Source organism: Ctenopharyngodon idella, chromosome 2 (assembly GCF_019924925.1).
Source record: "Ctenopharyngodon idella isolate HZGC_01 chromosome 2, HZGC01, whole genome shotgun sequence".
NCBI classification, from domain to species: Eukaryota; Metazoa; Chordata; class Actinopteri; order Cypriniformes; family Xenocyprididae; genus Ctenopharyngodon; species Ctenopharyngodon idella.
The window spans coordinates 7647484-7673035 of record NC_067221.1 but is presented as its reverse complement, the minus strand read 5'-3'; the positions used below and the strand labels follow the sequence as shown (position 1 = coordinate 7673035).

Sequence of the window (25552 nt, the reverse complement as noted above, 5' to 3'; positions counted from 1 at the left end):
CTCGACAATGTGTGATTCTGCTTCATTTTTATTGTATAATTCATGAGTGTGGTTTAGGTATTTTCTACATTGTGGGGTCAAAATGTCTCCAAAAAGGCCCGGGTATACTTCATTTTCCTTTTCATTTGCGGTTATCGAAACGTCTTTTTTTTTTTTTTTTTCCCTTATAAATTTTCAACAGATATAAATGTTTAGCCTTTCAAAGTATACTGCTTTGACCATGAGCGCGGAAAGACACATTCGGCACATACGCACTATCTAGTGGATTTTGTTTTCAAGTGCTCAAGAAAAAAGAAAAAATTACACCTGAATCAGAATGAAAAATATCATCAAAGTTTTAACAAACTTATTTTTCTTATTATTAATGAGTTTAAGAGATTTAACAACAAGCAAAATCTCAGCAAGGGATCCTGCGGACCCTCCTGATGATGAAAATTACATCATGCGGGCAGCCGAAGTACTATACTTTGGGCTTAAAGATAGTAATATCAGGAATATTTGTCCTTTTGGTGACATTTTTTGGTACCCATGAGGAAAACAGCTTATAAATCATACTAAATAATGTTTTTTGAAAATGTACAAATGCAGAAAGTTTTCTGTGTTTAGGGGGAGGGGACAGAATATACTGTTTGTACAGTATAAAAATCATTATTTCTATAGAAAGTCGGTGGTTTTCAAACATTTGAGGCCAAAAATATTGTGAGATATTTATTTTCAAGTATGTAAAAACATTTAAAGTGTACATGACATGAACACTTAATATATGCAGATTTGATTTTTATTATTGTCAGTTGAATAACATTCAAGATGTATTACGGTTTCCACAAAAATATTAAGCCGCACAACTATTCTCAATATTAATAAAAATAAGAAAGATTTCTTAAAGGGGTCATATAATGCCACTTTTACAAGATGTAATATAAGTCTCTGGTGTCTCCAGAGCGTGTATGTGAAGTTTTGGCTTAAAATACCCCACAGATCATTTTTTATAGCATGTTAAATTTGTCACTTTTTGAGGGTGAGCAAACAGGCTCCGTTTTTGTGTGTGTGTCCCTTTAAATGCAATAAGAGCTTGTGTTAGCAGCGCCGATTACCTCAAGCTGACTCATGGAAAATGTTCAGCCTTTTATGTTCAAACCAGAGTCGGACAATGATGGAGAGACAAGAAGAAGTGACAACATGTAATATGCAACAGGACGTTTCTGAATGGTTAGTTGATTAATTTATGTAGCTGATGTGGAGTTAACTATCTTAAAGTGCCTACAGAGCCAGAGAATATATGCTGCATGAATAGATAGAACTGATATAGTTTAGTTTAACTGTATAATTAATTGTTTAATTATAACCTTGTCATCTTGCTTTTATGACATGCTAGTATTGCAATAACATGGCCTCACCCCCCTTTGTTGTGTGTTCTCGGTGGCAGGGTTTGTGTGAATTTTGGGGTTAGTGATGTCACTGGGAAGAAGCTCGTTGTAGTTCCTACCAGCCGTTTGTTGTAGTCCTTAAACAGAGAATTCGTTTAAAGAAAATATCTCCCTTTGCTTTGAACTTTGAGCGTCATAACTTTTCAGATGTTGTTTATCCTCTAACAGCAACATTACACACTAACTAAAGTTAAAAAAGTGAAATCATAATCAACCACCCCTTTAACAGCATATTAGAATGATTTCTGAAGGATCATGTGACACTGAAGACTAGAGTAATGGGCTACTGAAAATTCAACTTTGCCATCACTTTAATAAAATTGAAAGAAAACATATATTTAAATTTGTAATATTTCACATCATTACTGTTTTACTGTGTTTTTGATTTAAAAAAAAAAATCATTCTTAGTGAACATAAGAGATATGCTTTTATTAAAAAATCTTACCGACCCCAAACTTTTGAATGATAGTGTATATTCAATTAAAATGCTGACTTTAATAACCCTCAGAAATGAATTTTGTAAAATCATTTTTGTCTCAAATTGTCCATATAGCACCCTCTTGCAGCATTGCCAGGTCCCAGAAAAAATTCCAACCCAAAGCTTCCTCAAAACCCACCCAAAAGGAATGAAAACTAGCCCAATTTCCCACTGTCCCATCTAATCATAGACAGCTGTGTTATTTATTCTGTTTTAAATTTTATTTTGATAATTTTAGCTAGACTTGTTTATATGTAACATATGCACATTATTTTATCTGTATTTTATTCCTCTTCATTCGCTACATTTTAATTTTTCTTGTACTCTTTCTTTGATTTTAATCTTCAACATTTTTCATGATAAATTTTAAAATTATGGCTGGGCAATATGACCAGAAATATTATGACAATATTATTTTTCCATATAATATGATATAGATATTTATCACGATATTAATTTACCATTAATGGGGAAGGATATGCTCTCCACATGTTTGTTAGACCTTGAGAATGAATGTAAACATAACTTGTTTGTTCACAATTAAACTGCATTAAGCCACCTTTTAATTTAGGGCCCCATTAAATCCAACCATTTTCCCTGTGTTTTATGATTTAATACAAATTTGCCATCAACAATAGTGTTTAATGAAATTAGTTAATAAAACAATTAATTTACAACAAAACATTGCATTTTTATTTTTTGTCAAATAAGATGCTGCATGACAGATCTGATTTTCATATTAGAACATGGATGAAAAATATCTTGGTTGTATGATATTCCTTACAAACAATGGTAATATTATTATTACTTTGAGTCGTACATTTTACTATATCATAGTAATATATTTCTGTTAAAAATTCTTCCAAGTTAAAGCAAACTTTTATTTTGGTGGTTTGTCATTAAGTTTTTTCCAAAAGAAATGGTTAAAGGATTAGTTCACTTTCAAATAAAAATTTCCTGATAATTTACTCACCCCCATGTCATCCAAGATGTCCATGTCCTTCTTTCTTCAGTCGAAAAGAAATATTTTTTGATGAAAACATTCCAGGATTTTTATCCTTATAGTGGACTTAAATGGTCTCCAAACGGTTGAATGTCCTTATTTAACTTACGGAACGAACGCGGCGCCAGTTCCGTTTTTTCCGTAAGTTGAATAGGGAAGGCGTAGGACATTTAGCGTAAGCTTTTTGAAGAATACGGAATCGCGTTCTGGTGGAAGCACTTGTGATGCGATCATTTGTGCCTATAAAGTATATACATTTTGATTTTTTTTAGAAAATGACCGATCGTTTCGCTAGATAAGACCCTTATTCCTCGTCTGGTATCGTTTAAAGCCCTTTGAAGCTGCACTGAAACTGTAATTTTGACCTTCAACCGTTTGGAGACCATTGAAGTCCACTATAAGGAGAATAATCCTGGAATGTTTTCATTAAAAACCTTAATTTCTTTTCGACTGAAGAAAGAAGGACATGGACATCTTGGATGACATGGGGGTGAGTAAATTATCAGGAAATTTTTATTTGAAAGTGAACTATTCCTTTAAAATCTCTGAAGTGCCTCAGAGCAGTTCTGGAGATAAAGTGCATGTGTTCATGTCCTCTCATGTTGAAAACGCTGTAAGCGTCTCACGTATATTTGAGTTTGTGTAGTAGGCTAGATGAAACTCCACACGCAGACACGCAAAACATGCAGACTCATAAGCGACGTGCTTTGACTGGCTGTTGTCGCGTTCATTTCTGCTGTGTGAAGGCCTCGAAATCTCTGCTGTTGGTGAAACTCATGTAATAGTTTGTGGTGACATCAAACGTACCCCCATACCGTCTCTCCTCCGTCCGGGGATTGCCAGGTATCCATTTCAAGGATACTACACATTAGTAAAATGATCCTTTGTCTACACATAAACTTTTTTTTGCGGCCGCGGTACATTATTAAAGTAGCCCAAAAACCGCAGCCCACGGCTCTGCATTTTTTCCGCAACTGCATTTTCAAAATAGCCCAAGTGTGCGGGAAAACCGCGACCCTGGCAACTATGCCCTTTTGTGTCCTTCTGTGGGTTTCTAAAGATTGATTCTTTACAATTCATTAATTAAACCTTAAATTCACACCATATTCATACAATAATAGCAGTGCAGTAAGCACTATTTATTTCCTTATTGCTGTACAGGAAATGACACAGAGTCATTACCAAATCTTGTTGGTCGGTATTATTACAGACAGATTCATGAGACACAAAATCAGCACTATTAGCAATATCGTTTCTTAACTACATTTAGTAACACTTCGCCATGACTCAGCGGTCATCATCGTATGCGGTTGCACATCATACACAATAAACTCGATTAAATGTGTTTCTCTCCTTCTTCCACAGGCCTGAAAGTACAAAATGTGACCTAGACACATAATGAAAAGCATTGTGCCAGTTTTGGCCTTAACAGACTGTAAGCAACTTAGTATTTCCAAAAGTCATTTACATCTTTGACATAAGAGCCTCTCTTTTAATATGCTGGCATTCATTAATCTAAAAAAAGAAATAAAGAGGGCTTTTCTGATGACTAGATTGAAAAGAACTATCATCTGCAGAGTCAAATCTTTGAATCAGTCGAATCATACGAGTTCATGATTTTTATGGTCGTTCGGCTAAAGTTAAGTTTCTGTTAACACAAAATAACTGACAATAGCCTCAAAAAGTATTGAACAGCTTTATTGACATTGATGTTTCCATGAAGAAACGTCAACATCCATGGAAACTTTCAATTACACGAAAGGTTCTTTATAGTGGAAAAGGTTTTTTTGTAGATTTTTAAAACGTTCTTCACTTGGTTCTTTTAAGAACTGTTCACTAAAAGGTTCTTTGGGGAACCAAAAATGGTTCAATGGCATCACTGAGAAAACACACTTTTTTGGAACCTTTATTTTTAAGAGTGTATGTCATTTTAATTTTTCTTAATAGATGACAAAATATCAAAACAAATTGTTTTGCAATGGCTTTTAAGAAATGTGTTCTTCATTTTGAATATTATATTTGTTTTATCAGTTAAAACTTTAAAACATTTGGCTACTTTAAGACATTCGGTTTCCACTTTACAATAAGTAGGAATAGAATTAGTGGAGGTGACATTAATAATTTACTTTTAACAGCGTGAAACCTTTTGGATTTACACTTTAGATACTGTAGCACGTAAGGGATTAAATTAAGATTTTGACATTCGTCTGTTTCTTTAAGGTTTTTTTTTTTTTTTTTGGTTCATTTTGGTATTATTATTATTGTTATTAAGCTTGTATGTTTAGAATTAGACTTTCACATTTAGTATTTCGTATTTTTCTTTTGCCTTTTGTTCCATGGCTTTATGATTTTTGTTTTCTCTTAATAGGTCATGTGATCCTTGATTAATCACCTGTCAGTATATAAGCTTGTTGGTTCAAATTTTTAATTGTTTGATGAAGAGCCTGTGTGCTCAAAACAGTCCATTATTAAATTTTTGGAGCCTTGGTGTGCCGACTTTTTTTTTTATTTATTTTTTTATCATTTAAAACGTAAACATTTTTTGTAAAATGTTTTGTTTGGAAAGTGTGCTTGTATTTTTCTTTATACATAAAATAAATATAAATAAATACATATTTTATTTTATTGTCATCATTATTTTTATGTTCATTGTCACTTTATTTTAATTCTTTTATTTTAATATATTTTATTTTAATTAATTAATTTATTTTATTATTTTATTTTATTTATTACTTTAAACAGATAGCATATTTAATGCACTGACATTCATATATTTTTAAGTGTGACATAAATGTCCAGAAATGTTTTGTTTGGAAAATGTGCTTGTATTTTTCTCAATACATGAAATATAAATAAATACCTATTTTATTGTATTTCATTTTTTATTTTATATTATCTTATTATTATTTTATTTATTATTTTAAACAGATAGTATATTTAATGCACTGACATTCATACATTTTTAAGTGTGATATAAATGTCCAAACTCCTTTTGAAGCCATTATATTCACTCCAATCAATTGTTGCAAAACTTATAAGCAGTGTTTGCTTGATGTAGCTGCTGAGTGGCAGGTTATTTCTTGTATTTTGATGATCCTCAGTGATCTGAGATTTTCTCATTCTCTCCTGTCTGTCACTGTTTTTTGATCCTGTCCTGTTCTAGTGTGTGTGAGGGTGTGGCGTTGGCAGAGTCCTGCGAGAGGTAGATAGGGTGTGCTTTGCACTACGCCATGCAGTTCTTTGCGGCCGGAGGGAAAGGGTATGAGCATGTTTACCTGCAGAGGTTTTAGGTGGGGCTCACTGCGTCTGTGTGAGGAACAAGGTGTGGAAGATAAAGACGTGTGGCCCTGGATGTTTGGGTGTGTTTTGGTAATGTGTAGCTGAGACACCTCTGACTCAGCCTATCTTCTCGGAGAGTTCAAGGCAGGGCGTAGCCGACTGCACACACTAGAAAATTCACTGCCCTGAAGCGTTGCATTTTTCATGAGTGGATGTTCTACAGTGTGACTCTTCCAGTGCAGTTCAGTTTGCGCCGGAATTTTGATGACAACTGTGGTTTTGATATCTAAGCAACATTCAAAGATCTAATGGCTTTTATTTACTACTCATTTTCAAGATATGATTAAAAGATGGCAAATGTCATATGATTCAGTGCCACAGTAAGTCAGTATCCAGTGATTCACTGCCAATTAAGATAAAACTAGACATTAATTAATTAAAGGCCACAAATACTAAATAAGATACCTCACAAAAAGTGAGGTACTTTACAGACTTTTTATGCCTGTAGTTCTTCAAATTCACTTGATGTATTGAATGTTTTTAATGTGCCCAAACTTGAAATGCAATTTCATTGTGGATCAGTTGTTCTAGTTAATGTACCCATAGATGATTGTGTGGTAAAGAAGAAAACTGCAATCTCAGACTGTTTGTGATTGCTATATTTCTATGGCTTCAGTTTGGTGGCTTGGTCTTCTGTTTGGGTGTGGTTCTCTTGCCATCATTCTGTTGCCATGGTGGAAACTTCTAACACTTTAGTCCTCTAAATAAATAAATAAAGATAGATAGATAGATAGATAGATAGATTTTTTTATGAAAATTATCTTCTTTTTTTTTCAGGTCAAACGGAATAAGAAATTATCTTGATATTTTCTATATCCGTAACTCAAACATTCATGAAAGTTATATTTATATATAGACCCATATATTACCTCAAAAACATACTTGAAAACTCTTTTGAAAATAAGAATTAAGTTTTGTACACACATATTAAAGTTTTTTTTTAGTACTTAAAGGTAGGGTAGGCAATTTCGGAGAGGCTAGCAATAACAAGCTAGCTTTGAAAGCATGAGATCCCGCCTTCCCTTCAGAGCATCTCCAAAGCCACGCCTCCTCCAAAACACATGAACGCGCACAGCAGAGTCTGCATTCTGCAAAGCGTCACGAGACGAGAGACGGCGTAAAATTACCTCATGTCACAAAGCACATAACATTACAATAATAATCAACGTAAACAACTTGCAGAGCTCTTGTACCACCTGACTGCTGCAGATTCATTTCTGCGTTGATAATGTTGACGTAGAAACACATAAATCCAAGTCTGAGGACATCTCGGTTTGCCATCTCGTAATTACGGACCGAATGCAGTGATTGGACGAACATTTTTTGGTCCTGAGACTCCCACAGAAGATATATGTACATGTTTTAATATTTAGACCACTAAATTATAGCCTACTTTTATTCAATTTGTATCTTCTGCTGCTTGTTGCATTGTCACTTTATTAATAACAATATAGTCCTACTATAGATCTTGCATATTAAGCAAAACAGAGCACAGCCTCAAGCATTAATACATTTAATACCATAGTGCACACTTAGATCTAAATAATCTCAGCATTTATGAACAATGGGTTTAATTGTTCTCGTTCAGGACTTCTGGTAGCTAGGCATTTAATCAAACACGTCTTTATGTGAGGAATGGCATGATACATTTCCTATCAGTCTGTGAATCACTCATGAGTAAATATACAATTGAGACACGGAGCTTGACGTGCCCGCGCTTGTCAGGTTGAAAGTTTTTAAGTGCCCGCGCAAGGATCAGCTGGCACAACCATTAGGTGTCCGTCTCGCACTGAGGACTAAACAGACAGACAGTATCCTTAATACCGACCAGACAACATAAAAGAGAGAACGTGCCGTTAAATCTTATTTCTTGGATGTGGAAAATGAAGAGCAGTTGGATCTTTCTGTGCGCAGTTTGCATCTGGTATCCAGTTCACGGGACAGTTCAATGTAAGTGAAGTTTCGCCTGGATATTAATTCTTTTTTTTTTTTTTTTTTTTTTTTTTTGACAGTATAGGTCTAGTGTGTTGACAAGTGGTAGCTACATAAAGGCGTTAATTTGCTTGGCAAGTAGGTCTATAGCTAAAATCTGATTTGTAGACATGACTTTTTTAATGACAGTAATCAGCGAATATAATAAGCAGATTTCAGAATAAATTCCAGTCTAAGAAAGCTTTAATAAGGCGTCAAAATGGGACAACTAAAGTAAGGTTTAATTTGAATTTAACATTTCTTAAATTCACATTTTTTTTTCTGTTCTCTTCATATATTTAACCATGTAAATTTATATTGTGTGTTGATATTTGGCATCGTAAAAACAACACCAGTTAAGTGATCAGAAAGTGTCCCACATTATACCTGCATTAATAACGTGAGTTTAAAATGAAATGAAATTAAAATTAAAATGAGTTTTTAAAATGATAAACAGCATATGTCTATTGTAAAAATTAGTTTTTAAAAAATCAATTCTATAATTATTACTATAGCCTACACGCAGTTTCTATGGCTTATGACTTAAGATTTTTTTTTTTTTTTAATACATTTAAAAACTTTTTTTTCACAGTACTATTAAGTGATCTATAAAAAAGCTAAAAGGCGATAAAAATGGCGATTAAATTCTTGAACAAAAATGTTGGGGGAAAAAAGTCCATGTTCATGTCGTTACATAGAAAACGCGTTTAAATACAGTCGCGCCGCGACCCTCTGCTTTCAGCGTCTCGCGCATGCGCCCTGCTTTTCTCCTTTTCTGCGAGAATGGCCCCTTAAATGTAAACAGCTCACATTGTTATGGATTTTTTTCCCATTTCCAGGCTTCTCAGAAGCGGAAGTCGTTCTGTTTGGGTAAATTCAGGAGACTACAGAAAATATTATTTTTGCGTTCCAATTTGCTCCAATATCAAAAGACTAAAATCCACGATAGTGTTTCCACGACTTTCCAAAAGAGGAAAAATTATAGAGAGGTTAATTACGGCAGTCAAAAGAGAAAATATCAAAATTACGGAGACTCCCTCAGCCCTAGCATTAGCAGTGCTAAATATTTAACGTTAATTTAATGCCAATGTTATGTAACACAAAGTAGGCTAGTGTTATAAATGTAGCCTACATTATTATTATTATTTTTAAATGAAAAAATATAAAACTTAAAACTGGAAATGCAACATCAGTCTGTACAAAAAGTCCACTGTTTATTTAATCTTGACAATAAAATTCAAACAAACGTCCTGTAAGGATGACACTTGTCTAATAATTAGTTTAGTCTGTCATTGAGAGTTTTGTTGCTGCCTGCCTGTGTTGCTCACCTGTGAGGGGACCCTTATGTTACCACATTAGAAGGAATGGAATGTCTGTTCTGAGTGGATGAGGTTTGGTTCCTGCTGACTTGATGTTAATGCATTATACCGTTGCGATAAATTACCTGTACAAGAGTGAGCTTGTCCTACTCTATTATATAACATCTATTATCGTCTGTGTGTTCAGCATACTGTAGGCCTGGCTGAACATAGTCAAGGTTGTTTTATTGCAAGTAATCCTACATGATATAATGTGCTTACACAGCTGAGGGCATTTCTCTTTCCCTTTCAAAAAGTTGTCCTCCCTGGATGTCCGGTGTGTCTTTCAGATGCTTGTTGATCCTCAGACATTTGTGGTTTTGTCATTATATGCTCTGGTAGCTTATGGTTTGTGGGTTTGAGTAATTGTATCCTAGAGAGTGAGTGAATATACCTTTGGGTGGGGTGTTATTTACTGCATTGGTGGCAATTGTTTGTTTTTATAGGTTTAAGATGGTCTTTAGATGATTTTTTTTCCCATGCTCACAGCAGTACCACTAAAAACTTGACTGGCGCCAGTTTACTTTAACAATCTAATACTTGTTTTACAAAGACTGTAAAATGTCTACTTATTCAGCAGATTCCTTAACCACAGAAAATCTTTACAGAGGGCCCTCTTTGAACAGGGAAAAGTTATTGACATAAATTAACCCATCTTGGCATGTTGTCTTGCAGCCTCCAGTGTTTGTTCATGTCATGGGAAAGCACAGTACTGCAGAGCAGATCGTCTAGGATTGTACTGTATAAACTGCCAGGGAAACACCGAAGGGCGTCACTGTGAAAAATGCAAGGAAGGATACTACCACCAGAGGGCAGGAGACAACTGTGTGGCTTGCAACTGCAACACCGCAGGTGAGCTGCTGCTTTAAGATGAAGTGTCATTTTTTATTTTCCAAAATAAACATTTATTTACTCTCCTGTTGTGTTCCAAGTTATACAGGAAAGAATTTTTCTTTTTTGGGATGGACTATCTTTTACCCCCGGTTTCATAGGCAAGGCTTAAAGGGATAGTTCACCCAAAAATGAAAATTATCTCATAATCTACTCACCCTCAAGCATTCCTAGGTGTATATGACTTTCTTCTTTCATCCAAACACAATCAGAGTTATATTAAAAAATATCCAAGCTTTATAATGGGAGTGAATGGTGGCCGAGATTTTGAAGCCCAAAAAAGTGCATCCATCCATCATAAAAGTAATCCATACGGCTCCAGGGGGTTAATAAACACCTTCTGAAATAAAGCAATGGGTTTTTATAGGAAAAATATCCATATTTAAAACTTTATTAACTATAATCATTGGCTTCCGGCAACGGACGTACGCAAGTCGAGTTCCGGCAGAAGAGTGACCTCTGACTCTTTTGTTTAAAAATGTTTCAAAATCTGCCCCAAATAGTATTTGGACACGTAAGCCACACTTAGAAATATCTGGGGAAAAAATCAAACCAAGTGGCATCTGCAAACAAATGATCCTGAAGCTTTTCTCAGAATTGACTTGACTTTTCTAAACCACTTTGTCATTTATTTTTAGCCTGCTTGGTCCCAAGGTGATATTTGTTTATAGGCTATAATGCAAATATAGTTAGTTATACGTTTTTAATTGTGGTTTAAGAGTCCAAATTTCTTTGGGGCCACTGTATATTATATTAGGTGGCCTTAACTACTATGTACTTACATTTAAATTAATTCATTAAAAAAATAATTAACATTTGATACAATGCACTTATTGTGTACATACATGCTTTTACATTGTACTTATATTTTAAAAAATACCTGCATGTAATCACATCTGTAATTAATTTCTGCAATTACATTTATAATTACACTGTTGACCCACCCTTAAACCTATCCATACCACCAAACCGGTCCCTAACCTTACCCGTATCCCACCTCAATAGCAGCAAAAGTGTTTTGCAATACAATATGAACACAAGAAGTACAATGTACTTATTTTTTGATGTAAGTACATGGTAGTTAAGGCCACCTAATATATGCATGTATGCTTTGTTTTGTTCAGGTTCTCAAGGACCAGTCTGCAACAATGAGGGACGGTGTACGTGTAAACAGGGAATTTATGGAGACAAGTGTGACCGCTGTCAAGATGGCTCTCAAGTGACTCCCAGTGGATGTGAGCATTTGAGGTGAGAATAATGAGCCTGACTGCTATCTGACTATTAATATGCAAGTTTGTTTGGTTCAATTAATGCTCTTCTCATGCAGGCTAAGCTGTCGGTCACGTAAAAATGGCCGTCTTACGTATAATACAGAGGAGTGTCTGCCCTGCTTTTGCAATGGCCATTCAAGTGTGTGCTCCTCAGCTGAGGGATATTCCATTCACAACATCACTTCAACTTTTGACAATGGTGAGCTTGATGTGTAATCTCTGATTTTAGTCAATCAAATTTGGTTTTAGTTGTGTTTGTTAATTTTATTTGTCTCGTCTCACAGGACCTGAAGGCTGGAGGGCGGCCACTGCTCAAGGAGTGAGCCCTTCACAAGTGCAATTCAGGTGGTCTCCCACTCACAAAGACCTTGAGGTTATCTCTAAGGAGATCCTTCCTGTTTATCTGTTTGCTCCCGGTATGATGATTACTTTTTTATTATTATTATTAATTATTGGCAATATCAGTAATCATCAATGATGCATTACTATTTCCTTAACTCTTGTGCTTCTGTGTTTAATATAGCATCTTACCTGGGGAATCAGGCTTTGAGCTACGGTCAGACGCTCACCTTCTCTCTGCGTCTGGACAGAGGTGTCCGTCATCCTTCCATCTCTGATGTCATGCTGGAAGGAGCAGGTCTTAAGGTGTCTGCTTCACTAGGGGACTTGAGAACTGTGGTGCCCTGTGGCAAGAAAATCACCTACACATTCAAGTGAGTAACATTATACTAGATTTTTATGATTTCTAAAAGAAACTTGAGTGGTTTTTACCCTGGTCCCTGCTTCTTATTAAGACTTTGTTTTTTAGCGATGCATTATATATGGGTTCCATATCAGTTATTGCCAATGTTTTGATTTTGTTTTGTTCAATATTGTATATACACTACCATTCTTTTCTTGTGCTCTTGTGCTCACCAAGGCTGTGTTTATGTCATCAAAAATACAGCAAAAACAGTAATATTGTAAAGATTATTACAATTAAAAATAACTGTTTTCTATTTTAATACATTTTTAAATGTAATTTATTCCTGTAATGGCATAGCTGAATTTTCAGCAACCAGTCTTCAGTGTCACATGATCCTTCAGAAATCATTCTAATATGCTGAATTGGTGCTCAAGAAGCATTTCTAATTATTTTCAATTATCAATTGAAAAATTTGTGCTGCTTAATATCTGGAGACTGTGATAAATTTTTTTAATGATTCTATGATGAGTGGTAAGTATAATCAGTTTAAATGTGCATGCTCATTTCCCTTGTTTTTATACTGATTATCTTAGTAGTCATGTAACTCTCACGTTAATCATTAAAAACAGTAATACATTTAATAACACTTAAATGTAATATTTAGCAAATCTCAAAATTAATTTCCATATTTTCATACTATACATTGTAATGTTGTAATGCCTAAATTCACATGTGACGTTTAAAATGATTTTTTTTTACTTTTTTATTTGACAAAAGAGTATAGAATTTTAATATCTACAACTTTTTTAGTTAGCAGCCATAACATGAAAATTATGATCGTTATGAAAATTACTATTATCATTATCGGCCAGAATTGGTACAAACTGATACAAATTTTTAAAGGTATATGGTTTAAGCCCTGGGTTTGCTTCGATTTTTTTAAGTGTACGCGTACTGTCGATTGCACAGCCTTACAAAGTATACTTCATTTGACTCGTACGCATACACAAGCGCTTGACGTATGCGCAGTTTTGAGCAATTTCTTTCCACGAGTTACAACCCATGTAAACATATTTGTGTTCTTTAATGCTAGAGTTGCCTCCATCGTCGCTGTAGCTTGCATGCGTTCCGGTCTGTTCTGTTTATGCATTTTTTCTTTGACTACCTTGTGAATCGATGCCCCCAGGGCACGGTTTGCCACCTTGTGGATAAACTAATTACTGCAAAAAAATTAAATGCGCATGTGCGATCTGCGCGTACAAGTATGCACAGTTACAAAAATCCAGCGGTGCGCCTACAGTACGCGTGTACTCTTCTGACGACGGAATTCATGTCACGTGCACTCGCGTATATGTAAAAAGTGAAATCTGTTTGGGCTTTAGGCTGATAATAATTATTACCATACTTCACAGACTGGACGAGCAGCCTGGCAGCAAATGGAAACCGCAGCTCTCATCCACGGAATTTCAAACACTTCTGAGCAATCTTACAGCCATTAAAATCAGAGGAACATTTGGTGAAAATGGTGAGTGTTTAATCCCTCCACTCCACTGAGCTGCATGTACTGTTTTAAACATGTGCACACAGAACATAATGTCTGGTTTCACAACAGGACGTGGGTATCTGGATGACGTCTCTCTGGTGTCAGCTAAACTGGGTCCCGGCACCCCTGCAGTCTGGGTAGAAAAGTGCAGATGCCCTACTGGTTATGATGGACAGTTTTGTGAGCGCTGTGCCACTGGATACAGGAGGCGTTTCCCTGGTCAAGGCCCCCGAAGCCCCTGTGATCCCTGCTCCTGTCAGGGTGGAACATGTGATCCAGAAACAGGTTTGTTATTTCAGTGTTTAGTGCGTATTTGTGTTTCAGTTATGAAGAAGAAGCCTGAGCTGAGAAAGGTGGATTTGTTATGTTTACAGGAGGCTGTTACTCGGCTGATGAGATACCAAATCTGCAGATGTGTCCTAAAGGTTATTATGTAAACCGCCAACAGCCCAACTCCTGCCAGAAGTGTCCGTGTCCCGAGGGTGAGGGTTGCTATGTTATTCCAGGAACCCAGGATGTGGTGTGTGCCCGCTGTCCCCGGGGGACTACAGGTGAGGAGCACGGAGCAAAAGAACAGGGAAAACATCACGTGAATGCTTCTTAAAGGGATTGAACAGCCAAAAATGAAAGCTATTTTTTCTCTTATGGCTTCTCTTTTCAATATAATGAAAGTAATTGGATCTGTCAAAAAAGCTCTATAAAAGTAGCATAAAAATAATCCATACGACTCATGCACTAAATTTAGTGAGGACCTTTAAATGAAATTTAAGATTCGGTATGATTGTAGACTACATTTACTGTTAATCATCATTGAGCTATTCCCCATGTTTACTAATGTAACATTTTTAAAGGCTCTCGTTGTGAAATATGTGATGACGGTTTCTATGGAGACCCCCTGGGAGAGTACGGCCCTCCCAAACAGTGCCAGCCCTGCCAGTGTTACGGTCACGTGGACCAGAACGCCGTCGGCAACTGTGACCGCCGAACTGGGGAGTGTCGGAAGTGCCTGGACCACAGCACCGGCCCCCAGTGTGAGAACTGTGAAGATGGATACCACCACATTTACCCCACAGACCCCTGTCAGGGTACAGACAAATACTGTGACTCTCGCAAGCCTAAATATAATGTTAAAATCCATAAGAGTGAAAGCCATCTCAGTTTTTTCTTTCTTTTCTCACTGTAGCCTGTAACTGCAATCGTCTGGGCTCTGTGTCAAATACATGCAGTGATAAAGGCCAGTGCAAGTGTAAGGAAGGTTACGATGGACTCAAGTGTGAGAAATCAACGTGTCCATCCTGCTTTAACCCAGTCAAGAGCAAGGTAAGACACTGCAGAACGCAAAACAAAATAATGAATTACTACAATTTCAATTATTTGATTAAAAATACACTAAAAACAGGAACATTGTGAAATATTATTAGAATTTAAAATAAGTGTTTTTTATTTGAATATATATTTATAATGTAATTTATTCCTTTGATGGCAAAGCTGAATTTTCAGCATCATTACTCCAGTCTTCAGTGTCACATGATCCTTCAGAAATCATATATTGATATAGAAATCTTTTGTGATATTATAAATGTCTTTGCTGTCACTTTCGATCAATTTAATGCGTCCTTGTTAAAATAATAATTACTTAAAAAATGGTAATGTATAAAATTTATATATATATATATATATGAATGATGTAAAAACACTCACATATATATATATATATGTATATATATGTGTGTGTGTGTGTGTGTGTGTGTGGTTCAGGTATTCACTATGTTATGGGGACCAAATGTCCACACAAAGATGGTAATACCAGTAATTTTTGACCTTGTGGGGACATTTTATTTGGTCCCTGTGAGGAAAACAGCTTATAAATCATGCAAAATTGTTTTTTTGAAAATATTAAAATGCAGACATTTTTCTGTGATGGGTAGGGTTAGGGTTAGGGGATAGAATTTACAGTTTATACAGTATAAAAATCATTATGTCTATGGAATATCTCCATAAAACATGAAAACCCAATGTGTGTGTGTGTGTGTGTGTGTGTTTGTGTGTGTGATTTAACCATAAGAAAATAATGATCATTAAATTGTGCTATCATGTCAAAATAAGCACTTTACATTCTACGCTGTGTGAAAGAAAAGATGAGCGAATCCTGCTGGGTTTGATGATTGTTTATTATCTGGAGAGTGATATAACGGTATGTTGCTTTGGATCTTGAACACTGACTGTGTGGGTGGAATTAAATGTGTTGTTTGCCCAGGGACCAGCAGCACACACAGTCAGGACTGATCTCATACACAATCTCATTGCTGTTAACTGTAGTGCATTTACCAAACCTATATAACAAGAGGAAAAACGCCTGTTCACTCAAGGTTAAAAATGACTGAAAACATTAAATGATGACATTTAGTGTTGGATCCAGGCCCTGCACAGCTGCTAAAGTAGAGGTATATGGAAAATGTTGACCATTTATGGTAGATAAATGTTGATCTTTGTGTTTTATATCAGATTGAGGTTTATGCACGACAGCTGGAGGAAATGGAGGATTTATTTAAAGGAATTGGAGGTGATGATGCTCCAATCAACGATGCTCAGACGGAACGGGCTATCAGGGCCGCAGAAGTCATGGTGCAAACCCTGAAAATCAGAGCAAATGAACTCACAAGTGCGAAAAACTTTTGTTTCATTTATTTTTTCTAGTTAGTTTATTTTCTATTTTTAAGACTTATTTTTATATCACATAGATACAGAGAGACAGCTTCAGGATAAACTGGTGAGCATCAGCCGATCCCAACTGAGAGAGGACAGAAACATGGAGGCTTTGTTGACAACAGTGGATGGGATCAGAAACAAGGATCAGCAGTACAGAACGGAAGTTTCAGAAATCCGTAAACTCATCGGTGACATCAGGTTAAAACTGCAACAGGCCAAACGGGACATCCAACAAGCTGTAAGTATTTCATTATTATATTTTTATGGGTTTTATTATATTAATATTGAATTCAATTGAATAAGTTAACTAATTAATCGCAAATATTTCTGTAATTAATCACGATTAATCGCACCTAACGTTAAAGTTTTTAATATATTTTTATATTGTAATAATTTCACATTTATTCTCCGAATTAATGCAGAAACAACATAAAGACAGACTATTTTAAATATTTGATCTAACAGGTAGGAAATATGCAGAATCAAAGACTTCACAGTCTTCACTGCATAATTTAGATTAAAATATAGATTAATTTTTATTAAAGCTACAAAAGTTATTCAATTAAGAGCAGTGAGTGATGTTCTCTTGATTAATGACAGAATGTAGCAGGTTTATTAGGCTGCTGTCACTTTAAGACCTGCTGCACATGACGCAGATGTGACATCCTATTTTCTCACAACTCTTTATGTTCATTTAAGACTTTATTTAACTCATTTAAGAGTGTGTTTATGAGGATACTCAACAAAATGGCCATTTTGGCATAATTTTGTGTGTTTTTGTCCGTTCAAACACGAAAGAGAACAATTTGTGCTACCCGCTCAGATTTTTTCCCACTAAAACGTTAAGTAGCACGATTAGACAGCGTTGTCTAATGCTTGAATGGTGTAATAGCACTTGAATGAGCATTTTTCTTTAGTATTAGGTTTTCAGCCGGGTGTTGAAAGGTGACCTATAGCCTAACTATTGCATAGCCTTAGAGGGTTAATAAAAGTATAATCATTGTTGTTGTGAAAATTCTCATTGTTTCCCTCATATGTCTATTTCAGGAGTTTCCCTCAGGTGATGCGGTGCCAGGTGCTGACACCTTGTCTGATTTGGTTCTGAGAGCTGCTGATCTTGCTGAGCAGTATGTCATGTGTTTTTCTCAAATACCGCAAAACAGTGAAACAACACAACATGTTGTGATCCATAATTGCATATGCATTAATAAGAGGCTTTAATAGATTTCCAGCAGTTACACATTAAAATGTGGTTCTGAACTGTTTTAGCTCCAGGACTTGTTCCAGATTTTACATGGAACATCAAGTGAAGACATTATTATTGTACAAAAGTAAAAAGTCATAAATCAAACACTGAAATGATTGGACCTTCTGCATAAGCACATCAACAAAAAAAGATTAAAAGCTGATAAGCCTGTTTATTTTGCTATCATAACTACGCATGATTATTTAGTTGCATTACTTGCATTACATTTGTTGCATTATTTGCATTTAGCGTTGTTTTTTCACCTGCTGTCCTTGGTAAGATAGTTGGGAACCATTCAAATGCATTTAACCATTGAATAGACCTCAACTTTTATCAGCAGTACATATGTTATGCATTGCAAAAATATGTGTAAAACTGACTGTTTTTTTCTTGCCTAGGCATCAAGGTGAGGCAGTGACGGTGGAGACCATTGCAGCCAATTCTCTAGCAGAATCTGAGAAAGCCCTAGAGCTCATCCGTGGCGTCATCAACCGAGAAAATACGGTCAAAGACAAGGTCAAGGACCTCAAAAGACAGTAAGTTGCTTATAGCTGAAATTTTGTATGAGAAGCACTGTTAAACCAGATTATCAAGATAGTACAGAACTGTTCTATCATCACTGTGCAGAGGTAAAGACTGTGACCTCACTTTCTAATGATGTTGTTCTCAGGTATGAAGCAGATGTAACCAAAGTGCTTAACATGGACAAGAAGGCCATTCAACTAACTGATGCAGCTATACAGGAGAGCGGAGTAGCTCAGAACACTCTGAAACAGTTATCTGACCTGGAGAAGACACTTCCAAAGCCTCTGACGGTAGTGAATATGGATTAAATATGTATGCATGTAGAAGTAAAAATAGGGGAATACAGGAGCCTCAGTTCTTTGCTCAGAAGTTAATTATCTTCCAGAAGACATTTGCTGGTGTTACTGGAGTCTAAAAATATATACACTATATAAAATGAACAATGTGTTTTATGACACAATTAAAAATAAAGGCATTACAATGAAAGCATCAAATACGACATTTCACTTACCTTGCATTCAACATAAAAAAATATTAATAAAAACCGAATGAACTACTACAACAGTAAAAAGAAGTTCTATATATTACTCTAAATTATCACAGACTAAGTAATTTTAGGTTCCTCTGAAAATGAATGTGTGTGTTTTTGTGTAAGACTATTGCGTTTCTGGAAGTTGTTAGTCTAAATCTTTGTGTTTCTGCAGAAGGACATTGCTGGTGTGGTTTCCATGTTTGACAGTCTGAAGGGTATGGTGGAGGGGAATTTATCACAATACCAGGACTTTCAACAGAATATGCTCAGTGAGCAGAAAGAGACAGAAGATCTGTTAAAAAAGGCCAAGGCTTTCCAACAGGTAAACAAGATCCTCTGTTAAACCTTCCCTATATGCTCAGAAACCATTGATGTGATGACATGGAAATGAGCTTGATTTTATGTTGATGATATTCAACCAAGAATTTGCAACAAGATTTACTTGTATATCTCTGTGCAAACATCAACCTTCAGTGCATTTCCTGGGATAACAGGAAACTTAACTCATGTTTTTATTTGATTTAAGGTTCAAGACAATCTTTTTGCCAGGGCAAACGCAGCTGAAGCAATCAAAAATACATCTCTGGAAATCTTTGCCAACAACAAAGATAGTCTGGATAAGACACTAGAGACGCTCAAAGGTACGGATGAACACTGGACTTTTAAGCTATTGAGTATCATATACACATGTACTACTGTTCAGGATTTTGGGGTCGGTAAGATTGTTTATGTTTTTGAAAGGAGTCTTTTCTGCTCGCCAAGGCTGCATTTATTTGTTTTAAAATACAGCAAAAACAGGAATATTGCGAAATATTATTACAATTTAAAATAACTATTGTTAGCAGCGTTGACGGGCCTGAGCCCCAGTGGCACCGCCACCCCGGTGGCTTCAGGGCAACTGTGCATGACGGGCAATATGCATTTAAACTGGGTAAATGTAAAAGAATTATGTCAAGATATGAGACTTTTCCTGTTTCCCTTTTTACCTTTTTTTAATCGCTCACCATAGCAACACTGTTTGAGATATCCAATATTCGTTCACAATTTAACCTCTTCAATGTCTTGCTACCATGTTCAGAAAGTTTGGTTCTGAATCGTATGAATCCCGTAGGAGTAGTAGTTAAAAATTAAGAGCCTGATTATTAAAAAAATTCACATTCAAACCTAAATATCTTACTTCCTGTTGGTTGGAGCTAATGACTGTAAATTAGAAAGTTGTCCGGCTCAATGATAACAATAGATGTACCGAGTTTGGTGACTTTGGGTAAAACTAACCACCCACTTTTGTCAACAGGTGGCGCTACAAAGCTCCCTCTCCATTAAATTGTTATTTATTCCTTTGATGTTAAAGCTAAATTTTCAGCATCATGTCGCATGTCTTTCGGAAATCATTTTAATATGCTGATTTGCTGCTTAAGAAACATTTCTTATTATTATTAATGTTAAAAACAGCTGTGCTGCGTAATATTTTTGTGGAAACCGTAATGTTTTTCAGGATTCTTTGATGCATAGAAAGTTCAAAAGAACAGCATTTATTTGAAATAGAAATATTTTGTAACATAATAAATGTCTACTGTCACGTTTGATCAATTTAATGCATCCTTTGCTGAATAAAACTGTTAAATTATTTAAAAAATAAAAAGTCTTACCTCCCCCAGATTTTCGAGCAGTAGTGTATACATCTCCAGATAATGTTCTGTCATCATTTAAACTATCCAGCACAATTAACCTTAAATGTCTTTTTTTGTCTTTCCTCAGGGTTTGATGACCAGATTGGTGCTAATAAGGATCTTGCCGATGCCGCCATTGCAAAACTGCCTGCTATCAATGCCACCATCCAGAAGGCCATAGCTGACAACACTAAGACTCAGGACATTTTGGATGCAATGTCTGTGCCCTACAGAGATGCTCAGAACACTATTGACATTCTTACAAACACTGCAACCAATCTGGAGGTATGGTGACCTGTTATCTTGAGTGTTTACCTATTTCATTTCTAAAAACAATATTTGTGCCAATGCCATTATTACATAGATTTCACAGAGAGACCAGTTCATTTTCTTACAATGTGTGTCACAAGTTTACTAAATGACCCTAGTTGAGTGGGCCTATTTGAATCGTATACAGAAAGTTTTAAACGTGCTCACGGGGTGCTTCTATGTGTCTCCACAGGGAATATCTAATTCTCTTCCGTCGTCTTCTAATATTTTGGAAGCTGCCACTAAACTGGAAAAGGACGTGGATGGACTGAATAAAGACGCATCTATAACTAGGAACACACTGAAAGAAGAGAAAAACAAGGCAAAAGCACAGATAACTCAAGCGAAGGATGTAAGAATGTCTGCTTACATAAAACTATTGAGAACGCTATTTGAAATCTTGTATACTTTGGAGATACATGCTAAATTTTCTTTTCTCCTTTGTCAAATCAGGCTGTCATAGAGTCCAATGGGGCGCTTGAAAATGCAAAGAATGCCAGGGATGCTGTTAGTGATACTTTAAAGACGATCACTGATATTATGAGCACACTGGGTGAGTTATAATTCACTACATGCAAAATATGCAGTCAAGTAAAACTCCAGCGATGAGCAGGGATTCACTATGACTATACTGTTGCTTTCCAGGAACTCCTGGGACAGTCGACAACAAACGAGTGGCTGACCTAGAGAATGCCATTGCTAAAAGCCGCAGTCGCGTGGAGAAAGAGCTGAAGCCCAGACTCAAGGAGCTGGAGGAGAAGGAAACCCAGCAGAGAGACACCATTCTAGGCATGATCAAAGACATCAACACCATCCTGGATGACATTGCCAACTTAGAGGAGATCCGTAAAAACATTCCTAATGGCTGTTACAACATACCACCTATTGAAAGGCCGTAAAGGCTTTGGGTTACTGCAGGGCCAAATCACAATGTTACATAGTTTAACCCTTGTGCATCAGTTTAAAAAAGTTACTCTGAGATCCTTAGAGGACAAAAATGTCCATGTCAAATTTGAAGCTTGGGAGCACAGACTTAAAGGGATAGTTCACCCAAAAATGAAAATTTGATGTCTATCTGCTTACCCCCAGGGCATTCAAGATGTAGGTGACTTTGTTTCTTCAGTAGAACACAAATGATGATTTTTAACTCCAACCGTTGCCGTCTGTCAGTCGTATAATGCATGTCAATGGCAACACAATCTATAAGAGTAAAAAAAAACATGCACAAACAAATCCAAATTAAACCCTGCGGCTCGTGACGACACATTAATGTCCTAATACACGAAACGATTGGTTTGTGCGAGAAACCGAACAGTATTTATATCATTTTTTACCTCTAAAACACCACTGTGTCCAACTGCGTTGCGCATCCGGTTGGTGAGGTCTGAACGCACTCTGACAACGGAAGTGATGTCTCGCACTCATTGAAGCATACACGTGAGACATAATTTCCGTTGTGTTAAAAATCATCATTTGTGTTCTACTGAAGAAACAAAGTCACCTACATCTTGGATGCCCTGGGGGTAAGCAGGTAAACATCAAATTTTCATTTTTGGGTGAAGACCCTTGGCAGATTGTTGTTGAAGTAAACGAAAAAGACATAGAGGTTAAAGTTTTTGAAAATGATTTACGAACATTATTTTATTTAAAATATCTATTTTATGAAACATGTTAAACAGTTAGAAAATCAAAGCCATAAATGTAAAGAAGCAAATTTCAGGTTGATATCTCAAAAAATGAGCGTTCAATAAGATTTTCTTTGGGCGCAGTACCAAATTTTCCCCATTAGATGCCAGCAAAGCTCCACTGGTGCACACAGTGGTTGGATTTGTGATTTGCAGTACAGTAGAGTTTTTCTCTCTCAAATTTACACACACACACGCACATTTTTTTATTACACACATACAAACCACACTCTGACATCCATACCAACACACCCACACAATTATACGTGCATAATTGGCTCTATAATATGCATAAGCAGAAAATAGGAATAAAGCCAGAATTTGCTTTATCGGCCAAACCTGAGAAAATGTCACCATCTAGTAAAAAAATGTAATTTTGAAGCCAACAGAATGAAAGCCTATTAACAAAGACTGCATTATTTTATAGTTAAATAACCCTGGGATTGAAAATTGCAGTTTTAATGGGTTTCATTGGGGACATTTTTGTCCTTAAGGTCCTGAGAGGAACTATTTTATGGACCTAGTGTAAAACAGATTGTAAAATAAATGGGGGTGAAATAGTAAAATTTCAATAAAAAATACACATTTATGCAGTTGGCATTAACACAGGCAAAACGATCAAAAATGTCCATAAGGACGCACAAGGGTTGATCTATGAACTTACTGAGGCTACTTTTCAACTAAAAGAGTGTTTGTCATTTCATGATTTTGTACTGTATGAGAGATTTTGTTTTTAGTATTTATTTTTTGTTTACTATATATATTTTAATTTTGAAAATTCTTACTGTGAAGTTTGAAATGAGGTAAATGATATTTCTGTTTCGCTTTTGCATGATTGCCAAAGACATTTCCGTTTGGGTAATTAATAGATAAATATATACTTTATATAAAACTAATTGTTCTTGAGAAGAAGTAACATCCAGTTGCTTCTCCATCTGTTTCTGCATCTAGTGAAAAACATGAAAGAAATGCACAAAATAACAATTTTCATTGTTTTGATTTCTGTTTTGTTTTATTAAATTCAGTATTGTCATCAAGGACACGAGTTATTGTCATGGCAGCATACTTTTTCAGTGTTTGAATGCTTATCGAGTAGCCACTATAAAGTAGAAATATATTCATATATGACATTACGCAGACACACTTATACATGCTTTTCACCAAAGACGACTAATTTACAAAATGAATAATATTGAAGATCTAAAATTAAGATCTGCAGTTTTAGCATCTTAAAAACAGAACCCTATAATCTTACAAGGAGATTTTAATAGTCTGAATCTCTATAATCGATTTAAAAGCAATGAAAATACAAGAAGAAACAATATCATCAACAACAATTGCTCGTGAGTTTGAATGAAGGCATGATGAATGCAAGGAAGCAGTGAGGATTGTAGAGGTACAGAAGAATGCAGCATGCCAAAACCATGAAAAAATATATTATTTGTGGTGTATTTCCCACAATATTTTTCTTATTAATTTTTACATTGATAATAAATTGTTTTTAAGTCTTCTAGTGATTCCTGATACACCAGTTGCTGTGGTGGCTGCTCAGCAAAAATAGAAATAAAATCATGAAATGATACTGATACAAACAGTGAGGTATCAATGTGTGTTTAAGAATTGTTTTTGTATCCTTTCCAAAAAATGAAATGGGGGTGTTTTATTTACTCCATTAATGTCTGTGATAGTGTACATAACCAACAGCACATGAGGTACAGTAAACCTAGTAATGTATGAGTTGGTTACACAAGGAATATTTTGTAATGTTACAATCTCAGTACTGTTATACGTTTTATATTTCTGAAGATTAACATTCTGGCTTCCAGTTTCATTAATGAAAGTCTCTGGTTAAAGGGTCAGTTCACCCAAAAATGAAAATTCAGTCATTAATTACTCACCCTCATGTCGTTCCACACCCATAAGACCTTCAGAACAAAAGATATTTTTGATCAAATCCGATGGCTCAGTGTTTCGAATCTGTGGTTCGGAGCGCCAAAATCACGTGATTTCAGTAAACGCGGCTTCATTACGTCATAAGTGTTTCGAAATTTCAATAGTTCACGTGACTTTGGCAGTTTGATACACGCTCCGAACCACTGATTCGAAACAAAAGATTCGTAAAGCTTTGAAGCTTCATGAAGCAGTGTTTTGAACTCACCCATCACTAGATATTGTTGAATAAAGTCGCTATTTTGTTTTTTTTTGGCAGCACAAAAAGTATTCTTGTCGCTTATTAAGGTTGAAACACCGTAGTCACATGAACTTTTAAATATGTCTTTAGTAGCTTTCTGGGCATTGAAAAAGGAAATTATCTTGCTGGCAATGCAGGCCTCACTGAGCCATCGGATTTTTCAAAAATATCTTAATTTGTGTTCAGAAGATGAATGAAGGTGTGGAACGACGTGAGGGGTGAGTAATAAATGACATAATTTTCATTTTTCGGTGAACTAACCCTAAAAAGTGATTAAAATTATATGTCGTATTTCACCTATTTGTTCGTGCTGAAATCATATCATATAAAAAACAGTAATCACAGTAATATATCCAAGTCTTCTTATCATAAAGCCAGAGCCTTTTGTAAACTTGCAAAGCCGCTCAAAATTAATTATGCAATATACACATAATTCACTGAATCTGTTATTCTTCTCATCAAATACACTTTGATTCATTTATAAAGGTGATAGATCGTTTTATGTCAGCTCAAATCATTTTAAAAGATGTCCCAACAATCAAATAGCTTTAAAAAGAGTTACTTTATGCCCTTGTCTAACGTGAACAAACAGCTCTCGAATGGTGTCAGTGTGGTCTCTTCACAAAACAAGCACAATGTGAAAGGAATCGAATGGTTTGATGCAGAGGCAGTGACTGGCTTTACAAAAAATCACATCTGTGGCATGTTAGTATGCAAA

The 25552-nt window shown here is 35.7% G+C and overlaps 1 protein-coding gene across 1 annotated transcript; it reads left to right on the top strand.

Moving 5' to 3' along the window:
• The first annotated feature begins 7917 nt into the window (after positions 1–7917).
• On the top strand, positions 7918–23680 carry lamc2 (laminin, gamma 2). Its single transcript, XM_051875224.1, has 22 exons — positions 7918–8198; positions 10253–10429; positions 11593–11716; positions 11796–11938; positions 12024–12155; positions 12263–12452; positions 13837–13949; positions 14037–14252; positions 14342–14518; positions 14819–15052; positions 15151–15287; positions 16473–16629; positions 16709–16914; positions 17724–17803; positions 18321–18458; positions 18593–18737; positions 19152–19301; positions 19506–19620; positions 20738–20934; positions 21152–21310; positions 21412–21511; positions 21604–23680. The coding sequence occupies exons 1-22, from the start codon at positions 8123–8125 to the stop codon at positions 21855–21857; spliced, it is 3420 nt and encodes a 1139-aa protein (XP_051731184.1). The 5' UTR covers positions 7918–8122; the 3' UTR covers positions 21858–23680.
• The last annotated feature ends 1872 nt before the right edge of the window (positions 23681–25552 follow it).